Source organism: Ammospiza nelsoni, chromosome 14, assembly GCF_027579445.1.
Source record: "Ammospiza nelsoni isolate bAmmNel1 chromosome 14, bAmmNel1.pri, whole genome shotgun sequence".
NCBI lineage: Eukaryota > Metazoa > Chordata > Aves > Passeriformes > Passerellidae > Ammospiza > Ammospiza nelsoni.
In genome coordinates, this window is record NC_080646.1 from 3,279,166 (window position 1) to 3,293,969 (window position 14,804).

The window sequence follows — 14,804 nt, forward strand, 5'->3', positions numbered from 1 at the left end:
ACAGGGTTCCTGGAAAGTGCTGCTGCCTTCCCCTTGGCAGCCCCGGCCTCTGGGGAGTGCAGCTGTGCCAGCACTTGGACTCTGGCCACAGCTCAGGGCTGCACTGCCCTGCCCTGCTGCTGGGCACTCACAGGCAGCTCTGCAGCCCTGGGACCATCACTACAGGACAGCAGCCAGTGCAGGAACTTTGTGTTTTGGAAAGTTCCAGCTTTGTAAGGCCACAGTTGAGTCACTGTCACGTGCTGAAGTGCTGGACTGCAGCATCAGCCCCTTAGAGCAGGTGTAGGCTTTTCATACCTGTACCTGCGTTTTGGAAACAGTTACAGTTTTGAGAGGGTCATGAGTCCATGTCAAAATAAGCATTATAATTAGAAATTAAAAGAAACTCTTGAAAACTGTTCAGCAGCCAAAAGGTGACAATCACTGGGATGCATTTAAAGGCAGAGGTTTGATTCTAAATAACTTCCATTTTAAAACCCAGAGTCTTTGATCTTGGGTTCAGGATTGCTCTTTGTCTTGTCTCTATATAAGGTGGCATGTCCTTCTCAGTTGAATTTAGAGAATAGTTTGTGCCTCCCTCCAGTTCAGGCTGGTTCATGGAGTTCTCCTGGAGAAGAGGAACAAGGATGCACAAGAGGCTGCCGTGTGTCAGGGTTAGGCCAGTCTGGGTGTCAGGGGTGGGTGAGTGATGAAGTTGAGCACTTCCCTGGCGGCTCATCCTGTGCCACAGGTACCTTAGGCTGGTGGATTGCCAGTTTCACTGCAGAGGGAGCTGGTGCCTGGTTCAGAGCGGGTGCTGCAGCTCAGGGAGCTCCATCCTGGCCAGGGAAGTGTTTTCTGTGTGCACCAGGGCGGTGCTGCCCCGCAGGTGACTCGGGAGCCTCTGCTGCCGTGGGAAGCAGGGCAGAGCAGGCGTGTGGGGATTAAAGATGATACAATTTCCCCCGAGGAAACCTTCAGCTCCACTGAACTCTCCTGTCTGGGAGAGGAGCTGTCTGGCATTCATCCATAGCTGGGCCACAAGCTGAAAAGTTAAACCTCTTAAATTACTGTGCTGGGTTTCCTTGTGCTGGGATTTTCTTTCCTCTTCCACAGTGGACAAGAGGGAGAAGATGTTGGGGTTTCCTTGTCTAGCAGAGTTGGAGGCCAGGGCAGATATTCCTGGGTATGTTCTGCTCTCAGAACTGAGTGTAAACCTGAAATGACTCTGGAACAAGACTTAATTTAAAGCTCTTCTTTTCAATTTGCTTGAATTGCACTTTTAAATAATAACCAAGCAAAGCTGAAACATGTTTAATAAGGGTGGGACTAAAACCCACATGAAGTTTATTAAACTGTATTTGTGGGTTGTTTTGTTCTTCACTTTAAACATTAACTTCCTTTTAACTCTGAGGAAATGGTTAAACAACAATTTACAGCGTAACAGTTGAGAAATTGAGAAGGGGATGGAATTTGTCAGATGTTTAAATCTGTTCTCTTTTCAGCATGTTCTATGTATGTAACTAATGAACACTTAGGAGCAAGAGAAAAATCTGTTAAAGATTCAGCATTTCACAGATCTCCTTCAAAGATGTTGTGAAAATAAAAAGGGCTGGAAAAACAGTGTAACTGTTGGAGAGTATTAACATGTGGGAAGGTCGGGAACCATGTGCAGAGAGCACTGAGGATTTGGATCCCTGTTCTGAGCAAGCCCTGGAGCTGCAGCAGCTCCAGCAGCACTACCAGGGCACAGGGACAGAGCCAAGGAGGCAGGATGGGGTCACACAAAGGCTGTGCCACTGCCATTCCAGTGTCACTCTGTGAGGACCTTCCTCCTTTCCCTGCTGCATTTAGCCCAAGAAAAGCTCCACTGTAGCAGAGGAGTGGTACAAGAGTAGATGACAGTGAGCAGGTTGCTTGAGTGACCCCTGTGTGTGTGAAACCCTGGATAAGAGCACATGGGAATGTTCTGGTGGTGAGCAATGTTGAGCTGATTTCTAAAATAAGGATGTGAATTATCCTTAATGTGAAAGATCTTGCCACTGTTAGGCACAGTGGTGAGTGGGGCTGTAGTGGGAAGTGTGGATTATTGTTTGTTTTAATCAGCTTGTCAGTTTGCCTGCCTTTGGGGGGCTGAAATCATTCCAGCCTTTCCTGTTAGCAGAGCTGCAGGGCTCTGTCAGCTGCATGGTCTGGCCACACCAACTGTAAAATTAATGCAGATGGTGGTGAACTCCTGCACTCCTCTGAATTTTTGGGTTCCTGTGTCTCAGCTCCTCCAGGATGGTGGGGCTGGGCAGCTGCTTTTCCCAAAATTCAGCTATCCCAGGATCTGGCACAGCAGCAGGTCCTGGACTCCCACAGGGAGAGAAGGATGGGAGGGAGTATCCCAGCTCTTGATGTGCATCTCCCCAGGCAAATGGGAATTGGCAGGTCCAAAGCATTTCACTTAATTGGAGTGATTTCCTGGGATGTGGGAAAAGTAGCTCCAAGGGTTACCTGGTATTCTGTACTTTTACTTCCTTACTTCTTTTTACTTCCTTGTCTTCAAAATCCAAAGCCCTCTTCAGTCCCTCAACTCAGACAAGACAAGAAAAGCCCAGAGCCTCTGGTTTAGGGCTGATTTCTGATCTCTCATGCTGGGATTAGCACAAGGCAGCATCTGCAGGATTTGAGGGATGTAAATGAGGAATGCATTTCTTATGGAAAAAGCAAAATAATGACCAGACTATTTAAGTTGCAGGGTCCAAAAGATCTCCTTGGGCCAGCAGGTTTGGGGACTCTGCAGAACCCAACTGGCAAGTCTGGGGGAATTTTTAGCATTTTTAACTCCCTAGGGATGCTTTACAGGCCTCATCCTGCAAACCCTTCCTGCTTGAAACTCTATTTGCCTGTTCAGATTGAGCTTGAGATGCTTCCCAACGTATTCCAGGGTGAAGACTCATGGCTCTTTCTCTCCATAGGTTTCACAATTCCACAGCAAATGTGAAACATAAGTCTTTTCCAATGGTTTAAATTATTTTCACTCCTGATGCCAGAAAATTGGGATAATGTGGGGTGGTGATGAAACTGACTTCTTCTTACACGCTTTTGGCACCAGCTGAAATGGTTGGCAGTCTGTCAGGAGCTCTGGTGTGGCTTTTAGTACCATGGCACCAGATTTATAACCCTTCTTCTAAATAATTAAAACCTATATTAAAAAAGGGGGTTGGGGCTACCTCCCAGCTGGAAGATTGGAACAAGGAGGGGAAATAGTGGAGAACATCATAAAGGAGGCTGAAAGAACAAGTCACCAGAGCTTTTGCTGTCTCTGGAGCAACTCTGACAAAGCCCAACTTGTGATTTAAGTGAAAAGGCAGCGCTTTGGACACTCCAGGCAGAGGGGGTCTTGTAAACTGCTGAGCATTCTGTAGGCCCTAGGAATAATGTTGGGTTTTCTCTGTATGCAGGAAGTGCCAAGGCATTTTATCCTTAAGCAATTCTCTGTCCCAAGAGCCAGGTCTCTTTTGGAAGGCCCCAGAGAGGTGTCTCTTGTCACCTCAGAGACAGGGCACTGATTGTCTCTGCTGTGCTTTGCAGCCATGCCCAGTGGAGACACCAACTTTTACAGTTTTCTCTTTGTCCAAGCTCCCTTTGGAAATCAGTGACCCCTCTTGAGAGCCCCTGAATGCTGTTCAGTTCGTGTGGCTGTCAGAGGAGGAGAGCTCTCATTTCTGCTGCAGAAATTCCTCTTGCTGGAAATACTGGGCCAAAGGGATTTCCTGGGTGTACGTGAGGACGGGATTTGGCAGGGAGGTGTGGAAATGTGCAATATACAGTATGGATGTAATGTATATTATAAATCATACTAGTACAGTCAGCTGTTGAACATACAGCATTTGGATGTACGTGCAGAGCATTTCTTTGGAGAGTTGCCTGGCTGGCACAGAGTGTGGGGAGGGGGGACCAGGAAAGCCTGGCCTCTGTTTTTGTGTGCAGGATGGGTGCTGGAGCTCTCTGGAAGCACCTTTACCTCTCAGGTGCACAGTCCTGGCAGAGCAGATGAGCCCTTCTGTTGTTAACAGAAGTTAAATCCGACCTCAAGACTTCTCTCAAGGGGGAGGTACAGGGCAGAGCTGTGTTTTGAGCCTTTTAATTGCAATATAAATAATCACTGGATTAGTGCAATGAAAAATAAGAACTCCTCACTGCAAATACCCACTTTGTGCAACATGTTACAGCCTTGGTGTTGATTACTAAACCTGGAGGCTTTGTTAAGTTTTAAGGTGATAACTTTCCTTTCACTCTGTTCTTTTCATGCCAGAAAAGGAGTGGAAAAAGCATAAAAGAACCTTAAAAGCTCTGGGTTGTGAGCAGAGGAGGGCTCTCCTGGGGCAGAAGCTGGCTTCCAAAGGTGTTCTTGCCAGCCCTGCTGTAAGGTCTGGACTTGGTGCAAGGAAGGCAGGGATTTAGTGCTCTGACCTGGACCCTATGGAGTTATTTAGGCAGGGTCTTTGCCTTCCTAGTGTCACTTATTCCAGGAATGGTGGAAAATCCTGAAACTGGGGCAGTACAACAGTCCCTTCCTGACTTCACCTCTGAAACCCAACCCATGGCCTGCAGGGAGAGCAGAGCTGACTGTGTGGCCCCTAATGTAGTCAGGAAGAGGTGTTTGGTCCCAAAAATGCTGTGTGGCTCTGCAGGTCACACTTGCATCAGTTCACTCAGTGTTCCTTGTGAGGGTGGTGCCCACAGGGTGCAGGCAGTGTCACCTCTGTGCTCTGAGACAGTAAATGCCTTTCAATAGCAGGGCAGTCCTGGCAGCTGGAGAGGTGATTTTGAAGGGATTTCTGTTAACAGGATTTATTTGTCCTCATGTGAGCCGAGCATCTTGTAAAACACACATATTTGTGGCACTGTGTCTGGAGGGGGAGGAGGAAGGGAAAGCAAAAGTGTTGACAGGAATCCCCACCTTTCCTTTGTTCAGTGCATTGTTTCTAGTGCTCAGTAATATAAAAAGTAAACAAGAGAAGCAGATGAAGTTCTTTATTCTGTATTACACAGGCTGAACACAACCATCATCCCGTTGTTTCCTCACACTGCAAATGTGAGGAAATGATGGGATTATGGCTGTGAAATGACCTGGGTGAAATTTCCTGGGTTTCAGACCAGGCTGGATAGACAAGGCTTGGGCACCAAACTGATGGGGTTTTTTTTTGTTCTGTTTTGTGCACAGGTTGGCTACATCCAGCTTGGGTCAGAGCAGCTGCTGATCCAACCTGTGAATGCATCTGAGAGCTCCTTCAGTGGGAAGGAACATTTCATCAGGCGGAGACGATCCACCAAGCCTGGCCACCCCTCCAGGCCCCAGGGCCCTGAGGAGCACTGCAAGGTTGTGGCAGGTGAGCTTGGAGTGGCTCCAGAGAGCAGCCATGGCAATTCTGCTTGGATTTTGTGATTCTGGTGGGTGGGCAGCTGGGGCTGGGGAGGCATGGCACGTGTGGGTGAATCCTGTTTCTGCTTCAGGCTGGAGTCACATCACAGCCATGAGGTTATGCTGTAACACTGGACATGTGAGATGATAAATTCTGCTCTAATCTTGCAGTGTGACCACTGTTCAGGGAGGGATTCACTGGGTTTTTAGCAAAGGTTCAGGATTTTTAACTGAAGTCAGTGTTGATGGGGACTCTTCCATCTCGCCTTTCTTCTGGAGTTGTGCTGAGCAGGCAGGGATAGAATGGTGATCCTCACATTTCAGAGGGTGGAAAACATCATTTCACCTGCTTTGATATAATTGAATCACAAGTATCATCTATGGAGTCCAACTCCAGGGATCCAGCTCATAATGGGATAAAGGGATATCTGGAGATGGAAGAGATGCACAGTTTGTCTTTCAGAGGAATCTGCTTTCTTTTTCAGCTTCTCATGCCATCATTCTTACTTCTGTGTAGGAGAGCACACAATCCATGTCAGGGTCAACTGAGCAGACTTTGTATTCTTTTATGGCTTTAAATTGCTTTTGTAAGAGCTTGTGTGCATTTGGAGCTACTAGATGTAGTTCAGAAGGTGACTTTTTTAAACTAGGAGCTTGATTTTGCTTTTTCTTTCTGGTGTTTGATTCATCAAACTTAAACTCTATCTGATAAAACAGCTGTTATACCATATATTATAATGTGCTATAATTTTTCAGGAGAAAATGGCCAACTCTGTTCATTGATCATATCCTGTCTTCTCCCACTTTCAAAGCTACACAGGCAAATTGCCAGCTGATATAAACTATTTTTTTGCTTCTTCAGAGTAATTAAATTTTATCATTTCTGGAATTCTCTCTGGGTGTGTTGCAGAGGGGGTATTTTTTATGCACTCTGTGAAATCTCTTCATTAGGTTGCAGTGTCCCTGTATTTTCTGCTCCTTTCATTCCTCTCCTGCCTTCTTCTGGATGGGTTCCATAAATGGAGCAGTGGGTTCTGCTGCTGGGGAGCAGGGCTGGGGGGATTTTCTGGGCACAGGAATGAGGATCACTGGTGTGGGAAGAGCTGAGTGCTCAGGGACAAGGGCTGCTGCTGGATGTGGAAGGTTGTGGCAGCAACAGGAGGCACAAAAATCTTCCTTGTGGGAGCAGCAGTGGAAGGGGCCTGAAGGAGCTCACTGGAGCAGGCAGGAGCCTGAAGTTTCCTTGTAAGGCTTTGTATCTCAGTTTTTGTATTTAACCACACCTATGCACCAGCAAAACAACCTGTGCCTGCTTCTGCAGTGGGTGCTGGTAAATCCTGCAGCCAGGACCTTTATTTTCTCCTGTGTGGAGCTGAGCTCTTAATAGTTCAGCAGGTTTATCATTCTCAGGGGTTCAGACTAAGCCAATCTGCCCTCTGATTCTCTGAGAGTGAAATCTTGGATCTGGTTACAGTTACAGATCCCTTATGTCTCTTTTCAGAGAAAACATCAGAATTCAGCACTGCTCTGATTTCCCAGCCAAGTTCTGTAGGTGCTGCAGCCCTGTGGTCACAGAAAATGCATTTCAGAATTCTTACACTGTAAAATGAGACAGCCATTAGTTAAAATCTGAATTGAACCAGGATCAGTCCAGGAAATGAGCCTCACCCTTTGGCCACTGAACCTTTTGACCTGTTTTCTAGGGGCAGGATGCTCCCTGTCCTTGGCAGAGCTGGAATTCCCTCCCTGAGAAGAGGAACTGAAGGAAGGAAACTGGGGAGACACTGGGTAATAATTACATGGCATCACAAAGGGAAAGAGGAGCTGAGTGAGCATGAAGGTACTGAAAGAAGACACTGATAAAAGAGCATTTCCAGTGGCACCTCCTGCTTCCTGAGGGCCTCTGGGGAGCCCCTGCTACACTGGAACAGAATTCCCATCCCTTGGGTGCTGACTCTTGCTGTGCTAGAAGGGAGCCAAGCCTTGCTTGGCAGTAGCCCTGATCTAAAATAATGCAATTGCTCATGGATTTCCCCCTTAAAGGCCGACCCCTGGATCTTTGTCATTGTTGAGGGACAGAAATGTAACTCATGGCTGTTAATAGGCTTAGCACATTAATGACCTAATTGCCTCCTGTCTGCTTTGGATTAACTTTTGTGCATAAGGAGTTTAGAAATGAAAAAATTAATCCTGTCTGACACACAAAAAGTCCATTTCTAATAAAACTGTGTGGAAGTGACCATCTAGGAGGGTGCTTCCAGAGTTTCTCCTGGGAAACTTTACAGGGAATCTCACCAATGTGGACTGGCCAGATTTGTACTAGAGGTTGTTTTCCAGTGGCTTAAAATTTGGCTCACCCAGGCTAAAACTTGGCAGGAAAGGTTGGAGGTTGTAAATACATGGGGATATTTCTATGCCAGACATTTAGGTACAAACCTTGTATTGTAGAATGACATAGACAGAAAAAGACAGGTCTGTGTAAATACAGTATAAAATGAGTATTTTTCAAGGGCACAGAACTGCCATGCTTGGGCATTTTTCAGTCCTTTACTGCTGTTCTTGTATTTTCTGAATACACAAGAATCACCTCTGTATGTATTTTCTTCTTCAAATTCTGTAATTCAGAGGTAGCTGGCATAATCTGGGGTTATTTGGGAATCAAAGCACAAAACATAAGATGAATTTTTAATGCTAACTATTGATCATGCCATAAAAATTTAAACAGGGCTAAATTGCTCAATGGCAAATTTCCTGTGATATATGAACTTAATAACTTGTAAAACAAAGGTGCTTGGTGATGTAATGTGTGAGCATTTGGAGGAGGAGCAGGAAAGCACTTTAGGAAGGCAAAATGAACTAAATTAGGAAGTGCTGCTGGGGGCACAGAGAGCACAGCTTTCCAAGGGCTGTGTTCCACCCAGAGATGTGGTGCCCTCCCTGCAGACCCCAGCACTGGGAGGGGGAAAGTGGCTTGGGGCCAGGTAAAGCCATCAGGCTGGTTTGATAAGGGCTGGTTACAATCTCTAAAACAACTCCCTTAGTCTGAGTGGTGTTACATGTCCTGCAGCACTCAAAATTATTTTTAGGTCTGCAGGAGAACTTCATGGGAGCCAAATTTCTCCTGGAATAATCTGTATAAGAGGATTAATCTGGCTGTAGTCAAGAATGGGAAAGTACTTAAGGTTTTGCATGACTGGATCCTTGAGATTTGAACCTGAAAGTGTCTGCTAATGGGTTAAAAAAATCCCAGAGCTGATGTTTTAATTCCTTTGTTTGAATTCCAAAGTGCTCCAGCAGCAAAGGAGGGATCCCATCACCATGGGCCAGGTGCTATTGTTAGTCATATGATATGTGAATATGTTTTATTTTTATCACCTGTCATCCAGCAAGAGAGAGAGAGTTCAAGTCACAATGCACATTTCTGCTCAGGCATGAACATGAGCCCCTGTGAGGCAAACACAAAACCTTTTAAAAGGTTCCCAGGTGCACATGCAGTGAGGGGGAAGGAAGGGAAGGTTGGGTTTCACTTGCTCTGAGCAGGGAGTGGTGAGGAACGGGGGAAACAGCTCCACAGCAGTGATGGGAAACACCTCTCATCTCTGGACACTGGGCAGCATCTGCACACAGCTCCTGTCACACCCTGCTCTCACTTTAAACACCAGCTCTGACAACTTGCTTGTCAAAGGTCCTGGATGAGTGGTTTTGCTATGGAGAGAGTGGAGTCAAAGGGAGTTTTGTTTGCAGGCTTTAATAGATACAAGTAAGTTTCCCTGCAGAAGAGCCAGGCAGGAGAGAAAGATCTCTTTTTAAGGCATCATACATGATTTTTGCAGTGCCCAACCTCTGAGATAGAGCTTCTTTCATTGTCCTCTCTCTGTGAGCTTGGGACATATAATAAATGTTTCCATGTGACAATATCCACCACAGCCTCAGCTGCAGTAAATGGGTTATTTTTCTGAACTATCATGGAACAACAGTAGTTTAACTATTTACTGAGATTTGCATGTTTTCTTTGCCATCAGAGTCTATGAATAGGAAAACAATACAGTTTTTCTTACTTTTGAGAAGGTACCAGTGTTCAAGACAGAATCAAAGCCTGTTGTGAAAGCATAGGAATCTCCTCTAACCATGTCATAAAGCTTTCTGTTTCTTCAGGAAAAGTAAGTTCTGTTACAACTTCTCCAAAGGTCTCCAGTGATGTATTAAAGTCTCCTTACATAGGAAGGATTTGATATAAAATACAGTCCAGGAGCACAAGAGAGAGCAGCTTGTCTTTGGACAGAAGGTTGTTATTTCATGTTTATGATATAGACCTCATAAATTACTCTTAAATGTGGGTTTGCTTTAAACCCTTTTGTCAGTTTAAATGAACCAGTTTTCCTTTCATGCAAATGTGCTGCACATACAGTGAAATAACAGGAAGATCAATATTTTAATTCACAAAATAACAACGTGTTGCTTCTCTGCACAGTTACTTTGCAACCTGTTTTAACAATTTATCAAAGCTGGTAATAATTTAAGTAAGTGCTGGTGTACAGGTATCAAATGTAGGGAATGCTTTCCCTGAGCAGGTATAAATCTTAAACACATGTTACTGCTAGGTTGCATTTCCCCATCTTTAATCATTGTCTCCTAGCTGTGTTTTCTCTGCAGGTTTGACTTGGCCTGAAAGAGCAGTTGTTATGGCCAAAAACATGTGCACTAAAAATAGAGAGATGTAATGCAACCTGTATTAGTCCATATTAGGAAGCAGCTGTTGGAGAATTAAAGCAGATTTCAACAATGGGCTCCACAGAAGATGTAATGTGATTAAGTGTTTGCAAGCACAGGAGGATTCCCTGTATCAGGAACTCAGCACTGTGCCCATGGGAGTGTGTCTCACTTCTGTGGATAAATCCCTTGGTTTTTCCAGGTCCCTTCTCTTCCTGACGGGGAGTCTGGGTTTTCCCTGCAAGCCTGTGATTGTTTCCTCATGGCTGGTAAACAGCAGCCTCCTGCAGCAGTCTGGCACTCAGAAGTGTCCTTTTCCATCACTTGTGGCAGGTGAGGCTTTACTGCAGGTCTGTTCTGGATGATTCCCTCAGTGTGGATCATGAGGAGTGAGAGGGACTCCAGGTTCTCCTCCCTCTGCTGTCAAGGCCAAAAAGAGACACAAAAAGGAAATGTAAATGTACATAGTGGATGGATTTCTTTCCTTTCCAGAGCAGCTGTGCTGCTCCTTTGCTTGGTTCCTGATAAAGCTGAGTGCTGGTTGGCATTGAAATCCAGCCTGGCAGGTGGTGATGAGCTCCATTGTCAGTGTCCACTGTCCTTGTCTCAGGACATTCATGGATATTCCATGGTCATATATTCATGATTAGATTTCATTCTGGCTAGAAAAGCAGAGAGTTAGTTCCTGGACTAAGGTGGATTGCTCATCTTTTAGGTGTCTTTGCTTCTTCCATGTTATCACTGTCCATAGCTCAAGCCATGCTCACTGTGCCTGCTCCTGCTCCACTAAATTGTTTTATTTATGTGCCATGAGTCCTTGTTTGTGCCACCAGGAAAGTGTCCTTTCCATGGCACATGGGTGTGCACAATCCAGGAGGTGGGACTGACTCTCTGAATCCTGGTGATAAATTGAACCCTTGAGCAGAGATCACAGTGCTTATCCTGACCTGCCATTAAAACAAAGCCCTCATGAGTTGTGTTGATGACTGAGTTTGTTTTGCAGAAGAATAAGGTTTTAACTGGTATGTCCAAGCCACAGATTAGCTTGGATAACAATCCTTGCAGCAAAATCTGTGGTGTTTTGAGATGCAGCTCAGAGTTCATGACTTCTGTCTCAAGTTCTTGTTTGCTGCTTTGCCAGAGAAATAGTCATGAACTTGTGATTTAGTATGAAAGTGACTGTTTGGGAGAAAAAAAATAAACAAAAAAAACCCCAAAGCAAAACAAGGCCATTTTTGGAAGGTGAATTAGGGAATAATGGATCATTCTGCTCTGCAATAATTTTTGCTAGCAGTTGATGCCTGATTTTGCCATTCCAGTTAGAGAGAAACTGGAGATGCAGTTTTGTAGGACAGAGCATTAAAAATGAGAGGACAGCTCTCAGTCTGTAATCAGCTGTTCTTTCAATAAGCAACCATTTGTAATTCCTGAACTTCAGGCAATCCTCTGGCATCAGCTGGCTGTGGTAAATCTGAAATTCCAAGGTTTTGGTGGAGATATAACAGGCCAGGGTACAGAGATAATTCTTGTGCTGCATCCTGGCAGAGGCAAAGGGGCTCCCTGTCTGTGATTAATCACCTTTTGAGAGGTGCTTCTCTCCTGCTGCTGCTACCAGGGACATTTTGTGGCATCCTGTCCCTCTGATAATTCGGCAGTGACACAGGGTTTTAGGTTGAGTAGTAAGAATACACCTCAAGATTTTCCTTCCTCTAATTTCTAGGCTTGGTTTGTGTGCAGGATCTCCCTTTTCTTTCTGTTTTGCTTTGGAGAGGTGATGATTTTTACTTTTAGGTGAAGCTAATAAAACCTGCCTAATGTGAGTACCAGTCAGAGGTTCTCTGGAAATTCCTGGGGCTTAGGGAGAATTAATTTTAGCTGTTTGCCCCACTTGGATGCCCTCTCTTCTTTTTTATGCTGCTGAAATAACAGGACATGGTATAACAGAGCTTGCCCTCCATCAAGGGTATGGGGAGATGTTAAAGGGGTCATGGGAGGAGGGAAGGGAGCAAAGGGCTCCTGAGGAAGAGCTGGAGAGGGTTTTTAAGGCTGCAATAGAAAAGAGCTTCTAAGGAGAAATCTGGCCTTGCAGAAAGGATTCTGCAGTTTAACTTTTATTTGTGGCTTTTGTTGAACAGCATCCAGAAACCGTCAGTGGGTTTGACAAGAATGAGGTAGCTAAAATTACAAAGGGAAAGATCAGGCAGGAAAAATAATGGAAGGCTGTAGGAGAAGATGTTGCTTTTAGATGAGTCTGGGAAATACAGTTGGAAGGGAGGTAGGAGGAACAGGAAAGGACTCTGCACTTACAGCAAGAATCTGCCAAAAGCCAGACAGTGCTAGACAGTGCTTTTGGTGTGTAATAGGAAAAGGTCATTTGGGGCGGTTGCTCTGGAATTGCACATCTGTTGAGTTGCCATAAAAAGCACTGAACGTCAGGAGTTTTCTACAGAGGCCTCAGAAGAGCCTTGTTGTGCTTCTGATCACAGTGGGGACTCTGCTGCTTCCCATTCTGAGGGAGACTTCAAAGCCTGCAGGACGTGGTGTGATCATGTGGCTTGGAAGGTGGTGAGCCAGGCAAGGGTAAATGAAAGTCACCTAATGAACTTGTGCAGTGTCACAGCCATTTTTTGCTGAGGATCTGGGGCTGTTTCACCCTTCTCCCTTCACCTCACAGTCCTGAATTTTGTGGATTTTTTGGTCCAATAGACTGCATAACGCACTCTCAGAGTGACTGGCCAAAGAGTAATGTCCCCTGTGCCCAGTCACCTGCAGCATGTACGTGCTGTGTTGTAGATTGGCTCTTTCAGCTCATATTTCATACTAAATTCTCTGACCTCTTAAGCAGGGAACACCTGACTCCTAAAATCATGTGCTGTGTGCTCCCTGCAATGTAAACTCCTCTGACAGCTCCTGCCCGTGGTTTATGGCCTCTTATGCCTTCACACTAACACTTGACATCTGCACCACAAAATTTGTAACATCAGTTTGTTCAAATAAAGAATCCACCAAGCATTTAATCCTTGGTTTAATGGCTGATGTTTATTTTAGTTTGGGGTTTCATGCACTCATGGAGGGATTCTCTGCCCATGGTCCATAAATCTTGCAGGGCAGGAATGAGACTTCTCTGTGCTGGCTTGTTTCTGAAGTGAGGCTCTAGAGACGGGGTATTTTTATTTTTTGGATACCTCCATAAAACTGACTGACTTTCAGGTATGAGCTGCAAGTGCACTTAATGAGGATTTTTCCTGCTGGTTTTGGATCTTTCTCTTCATCAAACATCTGTGATACAGGACATGCGTTTCCTTTCTCTTTGTTGTGGTTCAGCCATGCAAATGCCTTCTTTTCTCTATGTGCTTGATTATTCTGGAAAATTATTTGCATTTGTGGTAGGCAGGAGGATGCAAAGAGAGACCACTGTGAAAGTGGACAGAAATGACAAAACAATTTACCCTATGCAGGAGCTACAAACTTGAACAACCTCTCTTTTTTTAAGTAGCTGGTGCTGCTGTGCCTGTTGTGGAGGGTGCAGCAGTGACCTCCTGAGCTCTTTGTGGGCTCCCTCGAGTCCTGTTGTCTGTTTTAGGTGCAGGTAAATTACACTTGGGCAGTGTGAAGGGGAGGTAAGAGCAGGAGCCTGGATTCTCCTGTCAGGTCACTCTGGCTGTGTTTCCAGGCAGCCTGTGGGGTGCTGGTTTTCCACACACATCCTCCAATCCCAAGCACTGGTGGAAAGCAGCCAGCCCACAGGGAGAAGGGGGCCCAGAGGCTGTGTGTGAAGCAAGGCTGCCCAGCCCTCTGCCAGGAGCCCCTTTGGCTGCTGCTCTCCAGGAGTCACAGCTTGCAGAGTTTTGTTCTGCTGCAGAGGTGCCAATTCCTTCGCCTGCCCCTGGAGGAGAGACCACACTGGCAAATGACCATGGCATGGCCTCTTCTCCCCAGAGTGAGCTCCAGTCCAGCAGAGTCAGTTCCTCCTCTGACACAATGTCTTCTTTCTCACCAAAAAGAGATTTTTAAGGGAAAAACCGGAGAAATCCAATATTTTTGTTCCACTTAAACTTTTTTACACAGCTCATTCAATGCCAGGCCAAGACTTAGCTGAATCAAGGCTTAGCCCCTCCGTAAGAACTTCTCTACAGGTATGAGATTTGTACCACCTGGAAACATTTATTAGGGGATTGCCAGAACAAGAATTTGATGGGGAAATGCTGCTGTTTTCAGGAAGGTTCTGACTGATAGCAGTAAGACCCAAAATGTCAGTGTTTTTACTGAAATAATTCACCTTTTCTTTTTTCTTTGATTTCTCTTTGGTATTTGAATGATAATGTTGACTACCTGTAGCTAAAGATGTGCTGCTGTGCAGATGGAGGGATGGGAAATGAATAGAATGAAAGAAATAAAGTAACACACAAACATGTGAGCTGTTCCACAAGAGTTTGAAATCATCTCCATCTCATAGCTGGCAAATCAAAGGTGCATTCAGCTCTCCTTGTTTCTTGCTTTTTCTTGTATTTCAATATTTTAAATTTTATTTATTTTATTTTTATTATAGAGATCCTCTGCTCTGGGGCAGCTTTGCCATGCAGCCTATGTGAAAACAAGCCTTGAAACTTGGTTATTTTCATCTTTGCTGCTGGCATGCAGCTTCCATAATTTATGATCACCCCCCATTTTCATTTTTTTTTCTTGTCCATAGACTCCTGTC

The 14,804-nt window shown here is 45.2% G+C and overlaps 1 protein-coding gene across 1 annotated transcript in view; it reads left to right on the top strand.

Annotated features, from left to right (window-relative positions):
• The window catches only part of ADAMTS17 (ADAM metallopeptidase with thrombospondin type 1 motif 17), a 151,214-nt gene that overhangs the window by 4,020 nt on the left and 132,390 nt on the right, over positions 1-14,804 (top strand). The window contains exon 3 of the mRNA XM_059482237.1: positions 5,195-5,360. Coding sequence (XP_059338220.1) covers positions 5,195-5,360 — 166 coding nt within the window. The remainder of the gene's footprint in view (positions 1-5,194; positions 5,361-14,804) is intronic.